General features: G+C 34.3%; 2 protein-coding genes across 2 annotated transcripts; both read right to left on the reverse strand.

Annotated features, from left to right (window-relative positions):
• LOC110265670 lies at window positions 5510-7137 on the reverse strand. Its single transcript, XM_021108803.1, has 5 exons — window positions 6958-7137; window positions 6775-6867; window positions 6564-6665; window positions 5806-5896; window positions 5510-5730 (listed from the first exon to the last, which is right to left on the reverse strand). Exons 1-5 carry the CDS (start codon window positions 7120-7122, stop codon window positions 5510-5512), a joined length of 672 nt encoding a protein of 223 aa, XP_020964462.1. The 5' UTR covers window positions 7123-7137.
• Window positions 9153-11485, reverse strand: LOC110265673. Its single transcript, XM_021108813.1, has 3 exons — window positions 11298-11485; window positions 10115-10929; window positions 9153-9955 (listed from the first exon to the last, which is right to left on the reverse strand). Exons 1-3 carry the CDS (start codon window positions 11483-11485, stop codon window positions 9153-9155), a joined length of 1806 nt encoding a protein of 601 aa, XP_020964472.1.

Below are 15116 nucleotides of genomic sequence, written 5' to 3' on the forward strand. Positions count from 1 at the left end.
TCAATCATAGTCAATCCTCGGCAACAATGCCAAAAACTTGATGCAGAATTTATAACCCACAAACTAACCGGTAAGTACACCGGGTTGTACCAAGTAATACCTCAGGTGAGTGAGGCTCGATCAAACGAGGATTGATGGATTAAGCAACGATGGTTGAGTGATTTACTTAGTCAGACAAACAGAAAATGGTGTTTGGGAGCTCAATAACATTAAACGGTAAATTCAGAGAATTAGAAAGCAACAGTAAATTAGTGTAAAGAATATATGAGAAAATAGTTAAGCTTTCAGAGATATCTATCTTCCGAATTGACTTTTCTTATTAACTATTTTAATCATGCAAGATTCAATTCATGGCAAACTATATGTGACTAAACCCTAATTCTTTAGACCTTTTTAGTCTCCTCTAACCTTCATCAACCGCTAATTCCTTGGTCACTTAATTCCAATTAGAGGGTGAAGTTCAATTCTAGTTATATGCCACGAAAACCCTAATTAGTCAAATATAAGAGGATTATATGTCACGAATCACGTTAAGTCTAGATAATTAGAAATTTAGGAGAAATTATTTTCAAGCTGTTGTTCAAGTAAAGAGCTTTTCCATGTTATACAAGAACTCAATTAGAACAAGGGTCATACTTCCGTTCCGCCCAAATTCATAAGATAAAGAACAAAAACAATTCTTGAAATAGAAATCAATACATGAATTAAAATAGAAAAATAATAGTATCAATCCATACAATAGAAAGAGCTCATAACCTTAACAATGGAGGTTTAGTTGCTCATGGTTCAGAGAGAAAACTAGGATTCCGAAAAAAACTGTAAATTACAGAATGAGGTAAGAGAAGAGAAGAGCCCGAAGGGCTGATTCTTTTCCCTTTTATATCTAATCCTAATTAATGTCAAAATATATCTCCTAAAACTAAATAATATCTTTTCCTAATTTTAAATAAAATAAAGTTTAATTACAAATTTATAAAGCCTTCACGTGCTGTGCATCGTGGGACGAGTGGGGACCATTGGATTCTTTAAGGGTGGCGCCAAACTTGAGTAACCTCAAGTTTGGCTTCAAACAAACCGAAAGCAATCCTTCAAAATATCCTTGCTGACACCAAACTTGAGTGACCTCAAGTTTGGATTTAGCTAAACCGCATGCAATCCTTGGAGGTTTCTTTGTTGGCGCCAAACTTGAGTAATATCATGTTTGGCCTCAGCAAGTCAGTATGCGTTCTCCAATTCTTCTTAGCTGGCGTCAAACTTGAGATTTCTCAAGTTTGGCTTCATCTATCAATCCCGTATGTATTCCTTGGAGTCTTGAATGTGATTCCAAACTTGAGGTATCTCAAGTTTGGCTTCACTGAGGCCGAAAGCAATAGGAGTTGTAGCACTTCCTGGTGCCAAACATGGAGAATCTGAAGTTTGGCATCGTTGAGGCCGAGTGTACTGGAGAAGAAGTGTGAACTATTATATATCATTGGAAAGTTCTAGATGTTAGCTTTCTAATGCCACTAAAATCACGTCAATTGGACCTCTCTGGCTTAAGTTATTCTTGTTGGAGTGCAGGAAGGTCAGAATTAACAACATCATTCACTTTCTTCTCTTTTTCTACAGAAACTCCATCAAATCTATCTGAATGCTACCTGAAATACACAGAATTGCATACAACTCAAAGTAGCATTCATAGTGGATAGAAAATCATTAATTCTTGATTAAACTCAACAATTTAAATGCAAATTTCCTAGGAAAAGATAGGAAAGATGCTCACGCATCAGTAAGAAGGATGGTGAACCTTAACCATCAACCCTTGCCAAGACCTTTCTACCATTTGAGTTTCCCTTTCCTTTGTTAGTTAATTGCCATTTAATTTCTTGTTATTTACATTTCTTGTCTATTATTCAAAATTCCAAAAACACCTCTTCATAGCCAATAATTGAGCACTTGATTGCAATTCCTAGGGAAAACGACTCGGGATTAATACTCCCGGTTATTAATTTGTATTGTGACAACCTTTTAAACTTTGATTGAGGATTAATTGTTTCTTTGGACTATGCTTGCAACGAAATTCTATTGAGAAATTTTAGACCGATATTTATCCTCTATCAAGCACCTCAAGCGCCAATTTTAGTGAAGCGCCTACATTTGAGGGCGCCTTCGATGTGCAAGGAAGCATGCAACAACTTTGGAACAAAGCAGTGCCTCAAGCGCCCAATTTCACGCCTCCAACACCCACCTTCATGACACCCTCTAGGCGCAACAATTGTAACCCATCATTGGTGCCTCAAGCGCCCATGCATATCACACTCAAGAGGCATCAAACTTAGACACCAACTTGGCACTTCAAGCACCCAATTTCATGCCTCAAGTGCCCATGCATATTACACTCCAGAGGCATCAATCTTGGGTACCAATGTGGCACCTCAAGCGCCCACTGTTGGGTTTCATGACTCACTGAAAGGTTGATTCATGAGACTAAGCCTGAAAATCCTCTCTCTCAATTCTTTTGATTCTCAATTTAGATTTGATATGTGACATTTAATCAACTAAATTCATATCTTAAGAGTTGTGTGGCTCAAAATCAGAGACAAATCTTCATCTCTTCTCATGAGCAATTAGATCAAGACATTGGCAATTGATCAAGTTAAGGGAGATTGAATTACCAAGACATTGGAATTCACTCACTTAAGATTTGCCAAAGAATAATAATTGCATGATTGAGATAGAGTTGAGATCTAACATTCCAGAGGAGTTAACATCTCTAATCCTCAATGTTTTCCATCATATAATCTTCTTAATTTCCAATTTTGTTGCCAATTTACACTGAATTTCAATTCTACTACATAGATCTAATTCTTGCTTATGTTCTTAGTTCAATTATTACTATTATTTAATTATAATTCAGTCATTTACTTTTTCGCTCCTTAATTCCCGTTTGTTTATTTTCTTACTCTTTAATTTCAGTCATTTACTTCATAGCCAAGTTATTTTGTTATATGTTATTGTTTTGATTAAATCTCATTTAAATTGATTTGTTTAACTAGAATAGCCAATGGATTAAAGTTCCTTGATCTATTAATCCTCGTGAGAATAATAACTAATACAGACATTTACAATTCAATATTCTCTAGAACTATCGGCAAGTGCACCAGATCGTATCAAGTAATAAACTCATAGTGAGTGGGTGTCGATCCCACGAGGATTAACGGATTAAGCAAGCAATAGTTAATTGATTACTCTAGTTAGACGGTCATAATTGGGTGATGATCAAACAGTAATAAATTTAAATGATGGGAAATTAAATAAAAGCAATGAAGAACAAGAAAGTAAATGACATAAATATAAAGTGCTGGAAAGTAAAGTGCAACAAAGTAAATGACTGGAAATGTAAAGTACTAGGAAATAAAGTGCAGAAATGTAAATGACCATAAAGTAAACAACAAGAACTAAGAATAAAATAAACATTCGGATCAAGAGAGGTTACATTCTCAGAATCAACAATTCTCATCTCCACTTCAATCATACAATCATTGATCTCTAGGAAAATTATAAGTGATTGAATTCCAATCCCTTGAAAATTCAATCTCTCTTAACTTGAGCAATTGCTAATTCTTTGATCTAATTGTTCATGAGAAGAGATGAAGAGTGGTCTTGGTGCCGGATTTTAAATACCCACAAACTAACCGGCAATGCACCGGTTCCACTACAACATTTTTAGGTTGAGGCAACATTTAAAAAGTGTTGCTTAAAGGCTGACAAAAGGTTGCTTTTGATCTATGGCAACACTTTTAGACCTAAGGCAACGTTTTTTGGTGGCGTTGCATAAGCAGCCGTTGCCTTAGATCAAGGCATCACTTTTTTGTTTCAAAAGCAACGCTTTTGAGAACAACACTTGGTAAGTGTTGCCTTTGGTTGAAAAACAACAACACTTTAAAGGTGTGTTTGAGACAACACTTTTGCAGTGTTGTCTTTTCTCTCGTATTTTGATCACTACTAAAAAGTGTTGCCTATTTGCAATAAAATGCAACTCTTTTACGTGTTGCTTATAAGTTGGAATTTGCAATCCTTTGAAGTGTTGCCTATTAGTTTTGAATATGCAACCCTTTAAAGTATTTCCTTTTCTTTTGGATATGCAACCTAGATACAAAATAACAAATAATAAAATTATAATTAAAATAGATATTAAAAAGTTCAATTAGTATTTCAAATATATGTTCATCAATAATTCTCAACAAAATAATAAAATTCTTGTCTAACAATAATTGTCATAACAAAATAGTAATTAATATTTATAAAAAAGATGTCAATCTACTTGCATATTTCATATCCATGCTTTACTTTGTTGGAATAATCTGATAGTGTGTGGATTCAAAATCAGTGCCAAATGAAAGCTTTTCGGTAACATCAGAGTAATGGTATGATGAACTCAAAATCCTCTTGCCTCCACTAAGTCCAATAACTGCTGTAGTAGCTATTGTTATACTCCCCTAATAACTATGTGCGAGTAACATCAAACTTCCAAATTAAGTCAACAATTCTTAACCTGTGTCAGCTGAAAATACAGGTGTCAGAAAACTCAAAAATTGTTCTAAGTTCTAACCATTATCCATAAAATAGCAAAACAACACTAATAGAATAAAATCAAAGGAACAAAATAATTTAGGATCCATATACTTTAATTTTTTAGTGTAGAATCCATTGAAATAACTTATAAAGTTACAGCATATAAAAGCGGAAGTTCCCAAATGAAAAACAAACACATAAATGAATTGGGGTTTAGTTAAAGTTGCATTTAAAAAAAAATTGAAACATAAAAGGTGCAATAACAGAAAATGATGCATGGTATGTGTTTGATGAAGTACCTGAGTAAATTGAGAAAGAGAAATGCAATTCAGAGAATGATGATTGCTCCAAAAAGGTATTAGCTTAGTAGTTCTTATTTAGAATCATAGAATTAGAAGGAACAAGCTCACAGGAAGAGACTTCACTCACATAACTGTTGGTGTGGAAGGAAATAACGTTGCTACTATATTAGATTTTTCTCTTTTTTTAATGATTATTCTTTTATTATCACTATCATATAAAATTAATTAATTTATGTTTGAGAGAAAGCAACAGAGAAATAAATGACTGAAATATAAATTTGAAGGGAAAAAAATAAAAAGATAAAGATATGAAACAACTCCCTTGACAATTTCTGCCATTCCTGCGAATGAAATAGCAGTTACTAGAGTCTGTTGCAGTGACAACATGCATCACTCCCCAACATATCCACATTATTTCAGCAATGAGGAAAAAATTTTCTTCCTTACAGTAGCACAACGCTACAAAAATAAGTAATTAAAAAGGAAAAAGAAAAAATATGATTCATTAAAAATAGCAAGAATGTATTGCAGAAGCCACCATGAAGTAAGATGGTAGAAGACAGAGAAAGCAAAGGCCAAAAATGTTGATAGTCCATTCCCAATAAATGATAAATCAGAAAAATTACTGCAAATTTTTTGGTTATACCTGGTCATCATTTTGGATCACGAGTTGATGAGGAAGGACGATCGTTGCCATTTGGACATTGCTTATTATTTATATCATGTGTTGATTCCTTGGCTCGTAATAAAGACAGTGCTTCATCAATCTTTGTACCAAGAGAACTCTGTTGCAAGAGAAGCTTCACAAGATCTTCCAATCTTTGGACTCTGTCTTTTGTCTCATGAAGTTCAGTTTTCATTGAACTTATAGTATCTGCATGTTGTTGCTTACTTTTAGCAATTTCCCGTTCTTTCTACAGAGATGTTTTTGTGATTGTCCTCCCATAACATCGAACTCTTCCTGGTTGTTCTTTGCCAAATACTGCAGGAGATGCTTTCTCGGGAGTATCTCCAACTTCTTGGTGGCTCTTAAGTTTATCCTATTAAAAGAAAACATAACGATTTTAGCTTGTTCCACTCACTGATTCTCATGCTTCTTTCCAAACACAGCCTAAAAGTAAAGGTGTTATATCATAGCTATTTCCTCGGTTCAAGAAGAAGCATAGCAAGAATATGATGATGAGTTCCCCAAATAAAACTGAATCTGAGGAAGTTTTTCAAGTTCTTAAGAACATGTGAATAGTTTCAATTGAGACACTCAAGAGGGAGTTAATGGAAGCAAATGAGAGTAGGGATGCAGCATTAATGGAAGTTTCTGAGATGAGAACTTCATTGGGGGAACTTTTCTTGTCGACTAGTAGGAATGTAGCATTATTCTTCAAGCTTTCTTTGTGGCAGCAAAATGCATATGGTTGCTGCATTTGTTGGCATTTTCTTTCAACCCTCCATTGGGAATCTTAAGGGTAGAAGAGAATAGGAGCTTTGATCCTCAATACATGGAAGATATGGTTAATGATAGGCAGAGATCACAGGATCCAAATAGGGTTAAGATCATGGTGAATCCAGGATTTTATGTTAAGGATATGATCTTAAGTTTTATACAGGACAATCTGACTTAAAATGATACTGTAAATTAAGGCAGTTCTACTTCAGATCAATTTGTAAATTAAGGTAGTTCTACTTTAACTTATTATGACTTATAATAACAGCTTGTGTTCCTGAATCAATTTCTTTTCCTTTTTGTCCAGTTCGAGTTGCAACAAACACATCAACCTGTGATGGGTCTTCTTTGTTTTCATTCATTTCACGCTACAAGTAAGGGAAAAGAGTATTAAAAATGGCCAAAAATAATATTTATCTAGTTTTAAGATGGTCATTATACAACAAGAAAAAACTTATAAAAAATCAAAATTATTACCATTTCATTATGCACTCTTGCAAAACTTATAGGTCCCATTCGATGTTGATGTTGTTGCTTTTTACGATTTTCAGAATTTAAACGAGATAGAGCCTATACACAAAAAAATTAAAGGGAGTTATATGTAATAAACCAAAAGCATAAAAAATACAAAGAAACAAAATTATTTATTCTACAACTCACCTTAACAGAAGGAATACTCCAATATGCAATTAACTTTCGAAATTGAACTTCTGGAATATCCAAAGGGCGATTTTTCAGCACATCTTCAATGTTGTTATATATCTTAAAATGCTTTCCCTTGATTCTTGTTTTGTAACCTTTCCAAACTTCTCGAACACCAGTCATCACCCACTATTTCCCCTCTTTTGGAAGAATGAACTTTGACTACGAAAAAGTACAAAACAAAAATTGTAAATGACAATTCAAGAACACTAAAAACAAAGACAACTGCAGCATAAAACAGTAGCTATATATTTTCACAAAACTACAGCTAAGCCATACGAAATTGAAAATTTTTAGATCATAAAAAATAGATGAGAAATAAAACACTTACGTTAATATATTTTCATACGCGCTTTTTGACTTTGAGAGGCACAGCTTTCCAACTAGTGTACATCAATATTATGAAATAACTATTCCTTCTCATTGTTCCAATAAAGTAAGTTAAATCCTTCACTCTTCTTGGAGTTGGTCTCACTGCTTGTCCTTTATAAAAAGTCACCTCTTCTCTTTCTTCCTAACTTCTTGCATGGATTTTAGCACACCTTGTTTTCCTTCGTGTCCTTCTAGTCTTTGGAGTATCTATAAATATGTGCAATTTAACCATTTAAATGAATTATATAGCTATACATGCTAATGAAAAAGTAAAATGATAATTATGTATAAAGTACAGCACCTTTAACATTGTTAGTTTCCATAAGGTGATTGTCATCACCAAGAAGAACTGCATCTTCATATTCACCAACATAGTCCTCATCATCCGAGAAATCATCATCAACATCATCTCCAACTTCATTAGCATTTGCTCCATTATGTTCCTCCTCTCCTTCCACATGAATCCCATTTGTCTCCAAAAATGTATCAAGTGTCATGGCTTGACAACTTGATTTTGTATTTATCTTCCTAAGATTTTGTTGCTTTTCTTAAATAGATCTTTTTTTTTCAGCACTTGGTTCAAAATCGTCATCTTCTCTTTCCAAATGAATCCCATGTGTCTCCAAAAATTTATCCATACCCATGGTTGGACGCTTTTTAAGATTTTCTGGTTCTTCTTCACTAGCTCCAATTTTCTGGTTCGGCGTACTTTTCATTCTTTTGGAAATTGGGACTTCTTTTTGAGTGCTTTGCTTAGAAGGCATAGGAGTCACTCTCTTTTGTCGATGACCACCAGCCATTGTAACAGTCCAGACTACCCGCTAGCACGATATTGTCCGCTTTGGCACACAAGGCCTCACGGTTTTGTCTTTGACGATAGGGATACTAGCCGAAGCTCCCCACACTCACTCGTCAAAACGCGTCATGCTAGGGAGAGGTATCCACACCCTTATAAGGCATGCTTCGTTCCCATCTCCAACCGATGTGGGAGAGGTATCCACACCCTTATAAGGCATGCTTCGTTCCCCTCTCCAACCGATGTGGGCCTTACAATCCACCCCCTAAGGGAGCCCAGCGCCCTCGCTGACACATCGATCTGGGTTCTGGCTCTGATACCATCTGTAACAGTCCAGACCACCCGCTAGCACGATATTGTCCGCTTTGGCACACAAGGCCTCACGGTTTTGTCTTTGACGATAGGAATGCTAGCCGAAGCTCCCCACACTCACTCGTCAAAACGCGTCATGCTAGCGAGAGGTATCCACACCCTTATAAGGCATGCTTCATTCCCCTCTCCAACCGATGTGGGAGAGGTATCCACACCCTTATAAGGCATGCTTCGTTCCCCTCTCCAACCGATGTGGGCCTTACAGCCATCATGGGAGAGATAAAATGCTGCTTCTTATGAATTTCTGCTGTATTTTTCTGCATGAATTGTTTGTTGCTTTGATACTATTTTACTAGTCTTCTCCGCTTTGGAGTAGTTCTTATTTCCATTGTATTTCTGAAATAAAACAAAATAAACCTATTCTATTAGAACATTAAAAATAAAAAGGAAATAAAATTAATCAGTTATGCTATAGCTGTTGTATGTCAATAAAAAAAGAAGACTACTATTTAATAGAAATAAACAAGAAGGCATGCCATAAGACACATATATAAAAAAGTGATACATCTTTCATTCCACTTCCCTACTGTTTAATGCAATTAAAAAGTTAAAGTATATACATCTTTCATTCCACTTCCCTACTATTTAGTGTAATGAAGGAAAAAAGTATAAATCATTCAATGTCGTCTTCGGAATTATCTTCTGATTCTGTGTTATATTCTTGTGAAAGAAGAACTCCTTTTGAAGTATCTATAACAAATTCGTGCAAGTCACCCCTAATCAAATCAATTTCACCATTATCATTGGGTATAGAAGGACCCATTGACTGGTCAGATGGCTCTTTTTCATAAATAGCTTGGGGATCAACATCAGCTTTGTCACATATGTTAAATAAATCCCTCGGAATTGACTTCATAACATAATGTTTATTTTGATCAAATGGATCTTGCACATAGAAGCATTGGTGTACTTGACATGCCAACACAAAAGGCTCTTCTTGATAGCATTTTCTGTTGAATTGAACATATGAAGAGCCATAGCCATCCTCTTGAGTCTCATACCAGTCACATCTAAACAATACAACCTTAAAATTGCCAAAGTAGTCTAATTCAATTATATTATTTATTCTTCCATAGTAGGAAACTTTTGCACGAATTGGATTTAGATCCTTTGCACTTGCAAAGCTCGTAGTCAACGCAACTAAAGTTACACCACTATTTTGCGTCTTGCGTCTTGCCTCACGTTGCCTAGTAAGAAATCTATATCCATTGATAAAATACCCCGAATATCTTTTTGCAATCTTGTTGGGCCCTCTAGAAAGCTCCTTAATCCAATCTGGAACATTCTGACGCATGGCATGTGCTTTAAACCATGAGGAAAAGGTCATACTATGGTTCTTAGCTTTCACCCAACTTGTTCCTTGTTGATCAGCCTCATGCTCTGTAAATCCAAAATTAGGATTTTCGTAAGTAAAACCTAGAGATAATACCATGATTCATAACTAAAAAAATTAAAAGAAATGGATAGTTCAATAAATGGACAGTTACCTAACGTAGTGTTCAATTTTTCCATAGTTCAATAATATATAGCTATGGGCTTGGTTTCGAGACTCGTCGTCAAGAGAAAAAAGCTCACCCTTCTTTACTCCCAATGGACAGCCTTTCTTAGGAAACAAAATTGGAAATGAATGTGGAATTTCTGCTTCAAAGTCATTAGCATCATTATTCCAAGGTATTCTATTCAATTTTGTTTGAACACCATCATGTAAATAACGTGAGTAAAAAGTCAAACACTCATCAACCAAGTAGGCCTCCGCAATAGATCCTTCAGGATGACTTCTATTTCGAACATATGACTTCAAAGTACACAAGTATCTTTCGGAAGGATACATCCACCGAAATTGAACTGGGCCACCTAGTCTCACTTCATTAGCCAAATGAATAGGCAAATGCATCATTATGTCAAAAAATAAAGGAGGAAAAATCCTCTCCAGTTGGCATAGTATTATCACAAACTCTGCTTCTAATTGATTTATCTCTTCTAATGTGATAACCTTTTGACATAACTGACGAAAAAAAGAGCCAAGCCAAATTAAAGGGATTGCAACCGAATCTGGAAATATACTTTTAATGGGAATTTGCAGTAAATAACGCAGCATAAAATGGGCATCATGAGTCTTGTAACCAGATACTTTTCTTTTTGAAAGGTTCACGCATCGAGAAATATTTGAGGTAGCACCATCGGGTAGCTTTTCTTTCTTCAAGACATCACAAAAGATTGATTTCTCAGCTTTAGCCATGGAGAAACATGCTTTTGCAAACTTCACTTTTCTATGACCTCTTATTTCTTTTGGATGAAGATTCTTACGAATTCCTATTTCTTGCAAGTCATATCGAGCATTTAGGTGGTCTTTTGTCTTGCCAGATATATCCAAGAGAGTTCCAAGAATACTGTCAACTATATTTTTTTCTATATGCATTACATCAAGATTGTGTCTTGATGTGTTATACTTCCAGTAAGGTAAATAAAAAAAGATTGACCTTTTCCTCCACGGGCCTTCAATCACCTTTTTTTTGTCTTCCCAAAGGAATTCTCCATAGAATCTAAGTGACTTAAAACTTCCATGCCATCTAGCAACGGTGGAGCTTTCCGATGTTCTTGTTTTCCATTAAATGACCTCTTATTAGTTCTCCATGGATGTTCCTCGGGCAAAAAAACACGATAACCCATATAACACATCTTCCGACTATGTGTAAGATAACTAGAACAAGTCCCATAGTTACAAGAAGGCCAAGCTAGTTTCCCCTTTGTACTCTACCTGGATAACATTGCATATGCAGGGAAATCACTAATTGTCCATAAGAAAGCTGCACGCATTTGAAAAGTTTTATTTCTTGCAGCATCATATGTTTCTACCCCAAGTTTCCATAACTCCTTCAATTCCTCAATCAATGGTTGCAGGTACACGTCAATATCATAAAGTATTCTTGTTTCATACACATCCATGGTGGCAAGTTATAAGTCATTAAAATAATCGGCCATGTGCTATGAGATATACTCATGGTTCGAAACGGATTGAATCCATCGCTCGCCAAACCAAGTCTCAAGTTACAACTTCCTGATGCCAACTCATATTCTTAGCGGTCTTTGAGCACATGAATAGCCTTTGAAGCCTGGGAATTAAGGGAAAGTGCCGTAATGTCTTAATAGGAATGTTGTGAGCTTTCTTTGAAGATATGTCACCTTCAACTACCACAAGCTCAATCCAACGAGAAGTTCCACATTCATGGCAACATGTTTCATTCTCGAGCTCTTTCCAATATAGCATGTAGTCATTTGGGCATGCATCGATCTTTTTATAATCAAGACCTAAATCCCTCACCATAGCCTTGGCTTTGTTAAAAGAAGAAGGGAGATTCAAGTTAGGAATAGCCTCTTTCAACAACTCCAGGAAGGAAGTGAACGAGGCATTGTTCCATCCATGTAGACACTTTAACAAGTATAGTCGGATGGTGAAAGATAACGTAGAAAATCCTTTGCAACCAGGATATAGTTCCTTGCTAGCCTCGTCAACCAAATTATAGACCTTCTTTGCATCTTCGTTCATACCTTCTTTTTCTCCCTCAACATCTGCCACATTCCTAAACCTTTCGTCTAGCAAGCCTTCAATGTCATTGCATGAATAAATCTCATCGGTATCACCAGTATCGACATCCATACCAATTACACTTTTCCCATGATTAACCCATCGTGTATAGCCCTTGACAAATCCAAAGCATATTAAATCGCTATAAATAGACTCTCTTTGAGCCCAAAAGAAGTTGCAACATTTTTCACAAGGACATAGAATTTCCTCTCCTTGAGGATTTCCAACGGAGTAAGCATAGTCCAAGAATCTATTGACACCGTCTCTAAACTCTTGGCTGTCTTGGTAAACTCATCCAGTTCTTGGATGAGTCCTGGAAAAACCTAATTGTTCATAATGATATTACTATTAAACTAAAAACGATTATCGTCTTAAACATCAGATAAAAATGATTTTCATTTATCAAAATGGAATCTGAAACTTGCTATATATGCACAATTACTTAATATAAAATATATAAAAAAGTGCAAAAGAATAACATAAACATATATCAATTAGTATAATAAAGAGTAAAAATATACAACATACTTTAAGTGTCGATTAAGCTCTTTATTTATAATATTTGAAAGTTAAATTTGAGGAATTCGAATACATATAGAATTCTCCTTAGTTTGAATATAATTTATAATCCACATTGAACCGTAATAATTTTAAAATGGGGTCTCTTCATTCTTATTAAAATATAAATAATTTTTTAATTAAACAATCAGTATTTTGTTACATAAAAAAGTGCAAAAGAATAACATAAACATATAAAAGCAAATAAGTATAAGATAGAAATATCTTACGAGGTCATGCCGCAACAATTTGCACTTAGTGTTTAGCTGGATGCAGTAGCTTCATACTTAGCCCTGTCAGTCTTGTACATGTGCGCAATTTCAGGGACAAGAGGATCATCAGGGTTGCGATCGGTCAAAAATGAGCAAATTGACAAAAGAACCTGAAATAGAATAAGACTAAAAACTTTATGTCTTCCAACATTTAAAACAGGATCAGCATAAATGAGGTGTTTTCATTCACATAGGATTCAATTTAGAAAATTTAAAAAAGAACAGATTCACTTCTTATTAAGTATCTGTAGACCACATAGTGAATTATCAAGTTGGAATTAAAACTATAACTCAAGTCAGGATTAATGGATGTCTATTTTAAGTGCAGTATTACTTAATGAAAATTGTCTCCAAGTATGACCAGTACTAACATCTAGATGCATTAAGGAGATCAAATAAAAAATAAGATGAAATGACAAAACATGTCTAAAGACTACACATAGGAACTATAATGTTTATTATTAAAGCCTACGCATATTTATAGAAAACACTTTGTATAACATACTTAAAAAAAATAAAAGGATTAAAAAGAAAGAAAGAAAGAGAAGCAATGAAGAAAGAAAGAAAAGCACAGCGTTGAGTTTTAATGCAAACCTCTCTCTCTAGAGAGCATTATGAAGGAGAGGCCAGAGGAGATGAGAAAGAGTATGAGTGAAAATGAATTGTGACTTGCATGGAATCAATCTGATTCTGCAATTAGTGCAGCTTTTATATACACAAGAGGGTGCAGGTTTTATATAAACAAAAGCACTATTAATACTACTGCCATTTTATTCTTTGTAGCTGTCCATCTTTTGATATATTGCTGCCAGTTATTCTAAATCTTAAAAATAAATTCTAAATTCTAAATCTTGAAATTTTTAAAAATGATGGTTAAAAAATAATTTTAATAATAAAACAATTAAGTGATATTAACTAATTAGAAATTAATTTTCTATACATTTTCTTGAAATTTACATCTGTCTATTAAACTATTACAATATATTATATAGTAGCTTTCTTGCTCTAATGGATTTGTGCTCCAAAATTTAATTTTCTTAGTCTATTTCGATAATTTAACAAGTTAATTTCATGTATGACCAAAAAACCAACAACAGGACACAATACAGTATAGGAAAAAAGAAAAACAAGAAAAAAGCAAAGTAGCAAATGCAGTAACAGACACTGCCCAAAATAGACTTACACCGTTACTGGTTTGGGGGTTCCACTTCCTGATTCCCATGCTCAAAGGGGGAATCGATAATCATCAAAGTGTAAAAACCATGTGTAGCTTATGTTCCCCAATTCGCTCCAACCCCTTCCATACACCAACTCATCATAATAATTATACTAATCACTTCAACAGCTGCTTCTACCATTACCCATCTCTCAAACCATTTCCTCCCCATTATAATAATAAAACAACAGGTATTTTGTAAATACAAGAAAAAATTAACTGTTTAATAATAAGAAGTTAAAATAGGATGCCAAGTATTGAAAACTTTCCTTATATATGTTTAGATATGTAGAAGAAGAGGAAGAAGGAAAAAGAAAATAAAAGTAACCGTGTTACTAATGATACACGAAACTTTAGCACACTTTACAACCCCACGATGAACTGAACGAGAATTAAGAAAGGAACTTCTCTTTTGGTAATTTTAATTAATTACTTATTATTTGTTTACTCTATTGGCCTATTTCTACTTAACAGCGACAAACCTGGAACGCTCAAGAGAATAATAATAATAATAAGGGTAAAGTATATTTTTTGTCCCTGAAGTTTAGCAAAAATTTCAAAAATACCCTTAAGTTTTATTTTGTTTCAATTTTGTCCTAAAAGTTTTCGATTTGCATCAAATATACCCTTAACGGCTAAATTTTCAAAAAAATTAAGACCAATCTAACAATAATGCATAAAAACTATGCTTGATTTGCTTGTATTGAGGGTTGTTTTTATGAAATTGTTGTTGAATTGGTCTTAAATTTTTTAAAAAATTAGTCGTTTGGGGTATATTTGATGCAAATCGAAAACTTTTAGGACAAAATTGAAACAAAATAAAACTTAGGGGTATTTTTGAAACTTTTGTCAAACTTCAGGGACAAAAAATATACTTTACCCTAATAATAATAATAATAATATAAACCAAGAAATAAAGATACAATCTTCTCATTTTATTTTCTG

This window comes from Arachis ipaensis, chromosome B01, assembly GCF_000816755.2.
Source record: "Arachis ipaensis cultivar K30076 chromosome B01, Araip1.1, whole genome shotgun sequence".
Classification (NCBI taxonomy): domain Eukaryota; kingdom Viridiplantae; phylum Streptophyta; class Magnoliopsida; order Fabales; family Fabaceae; genus Arachis; species Arachis ipaensis.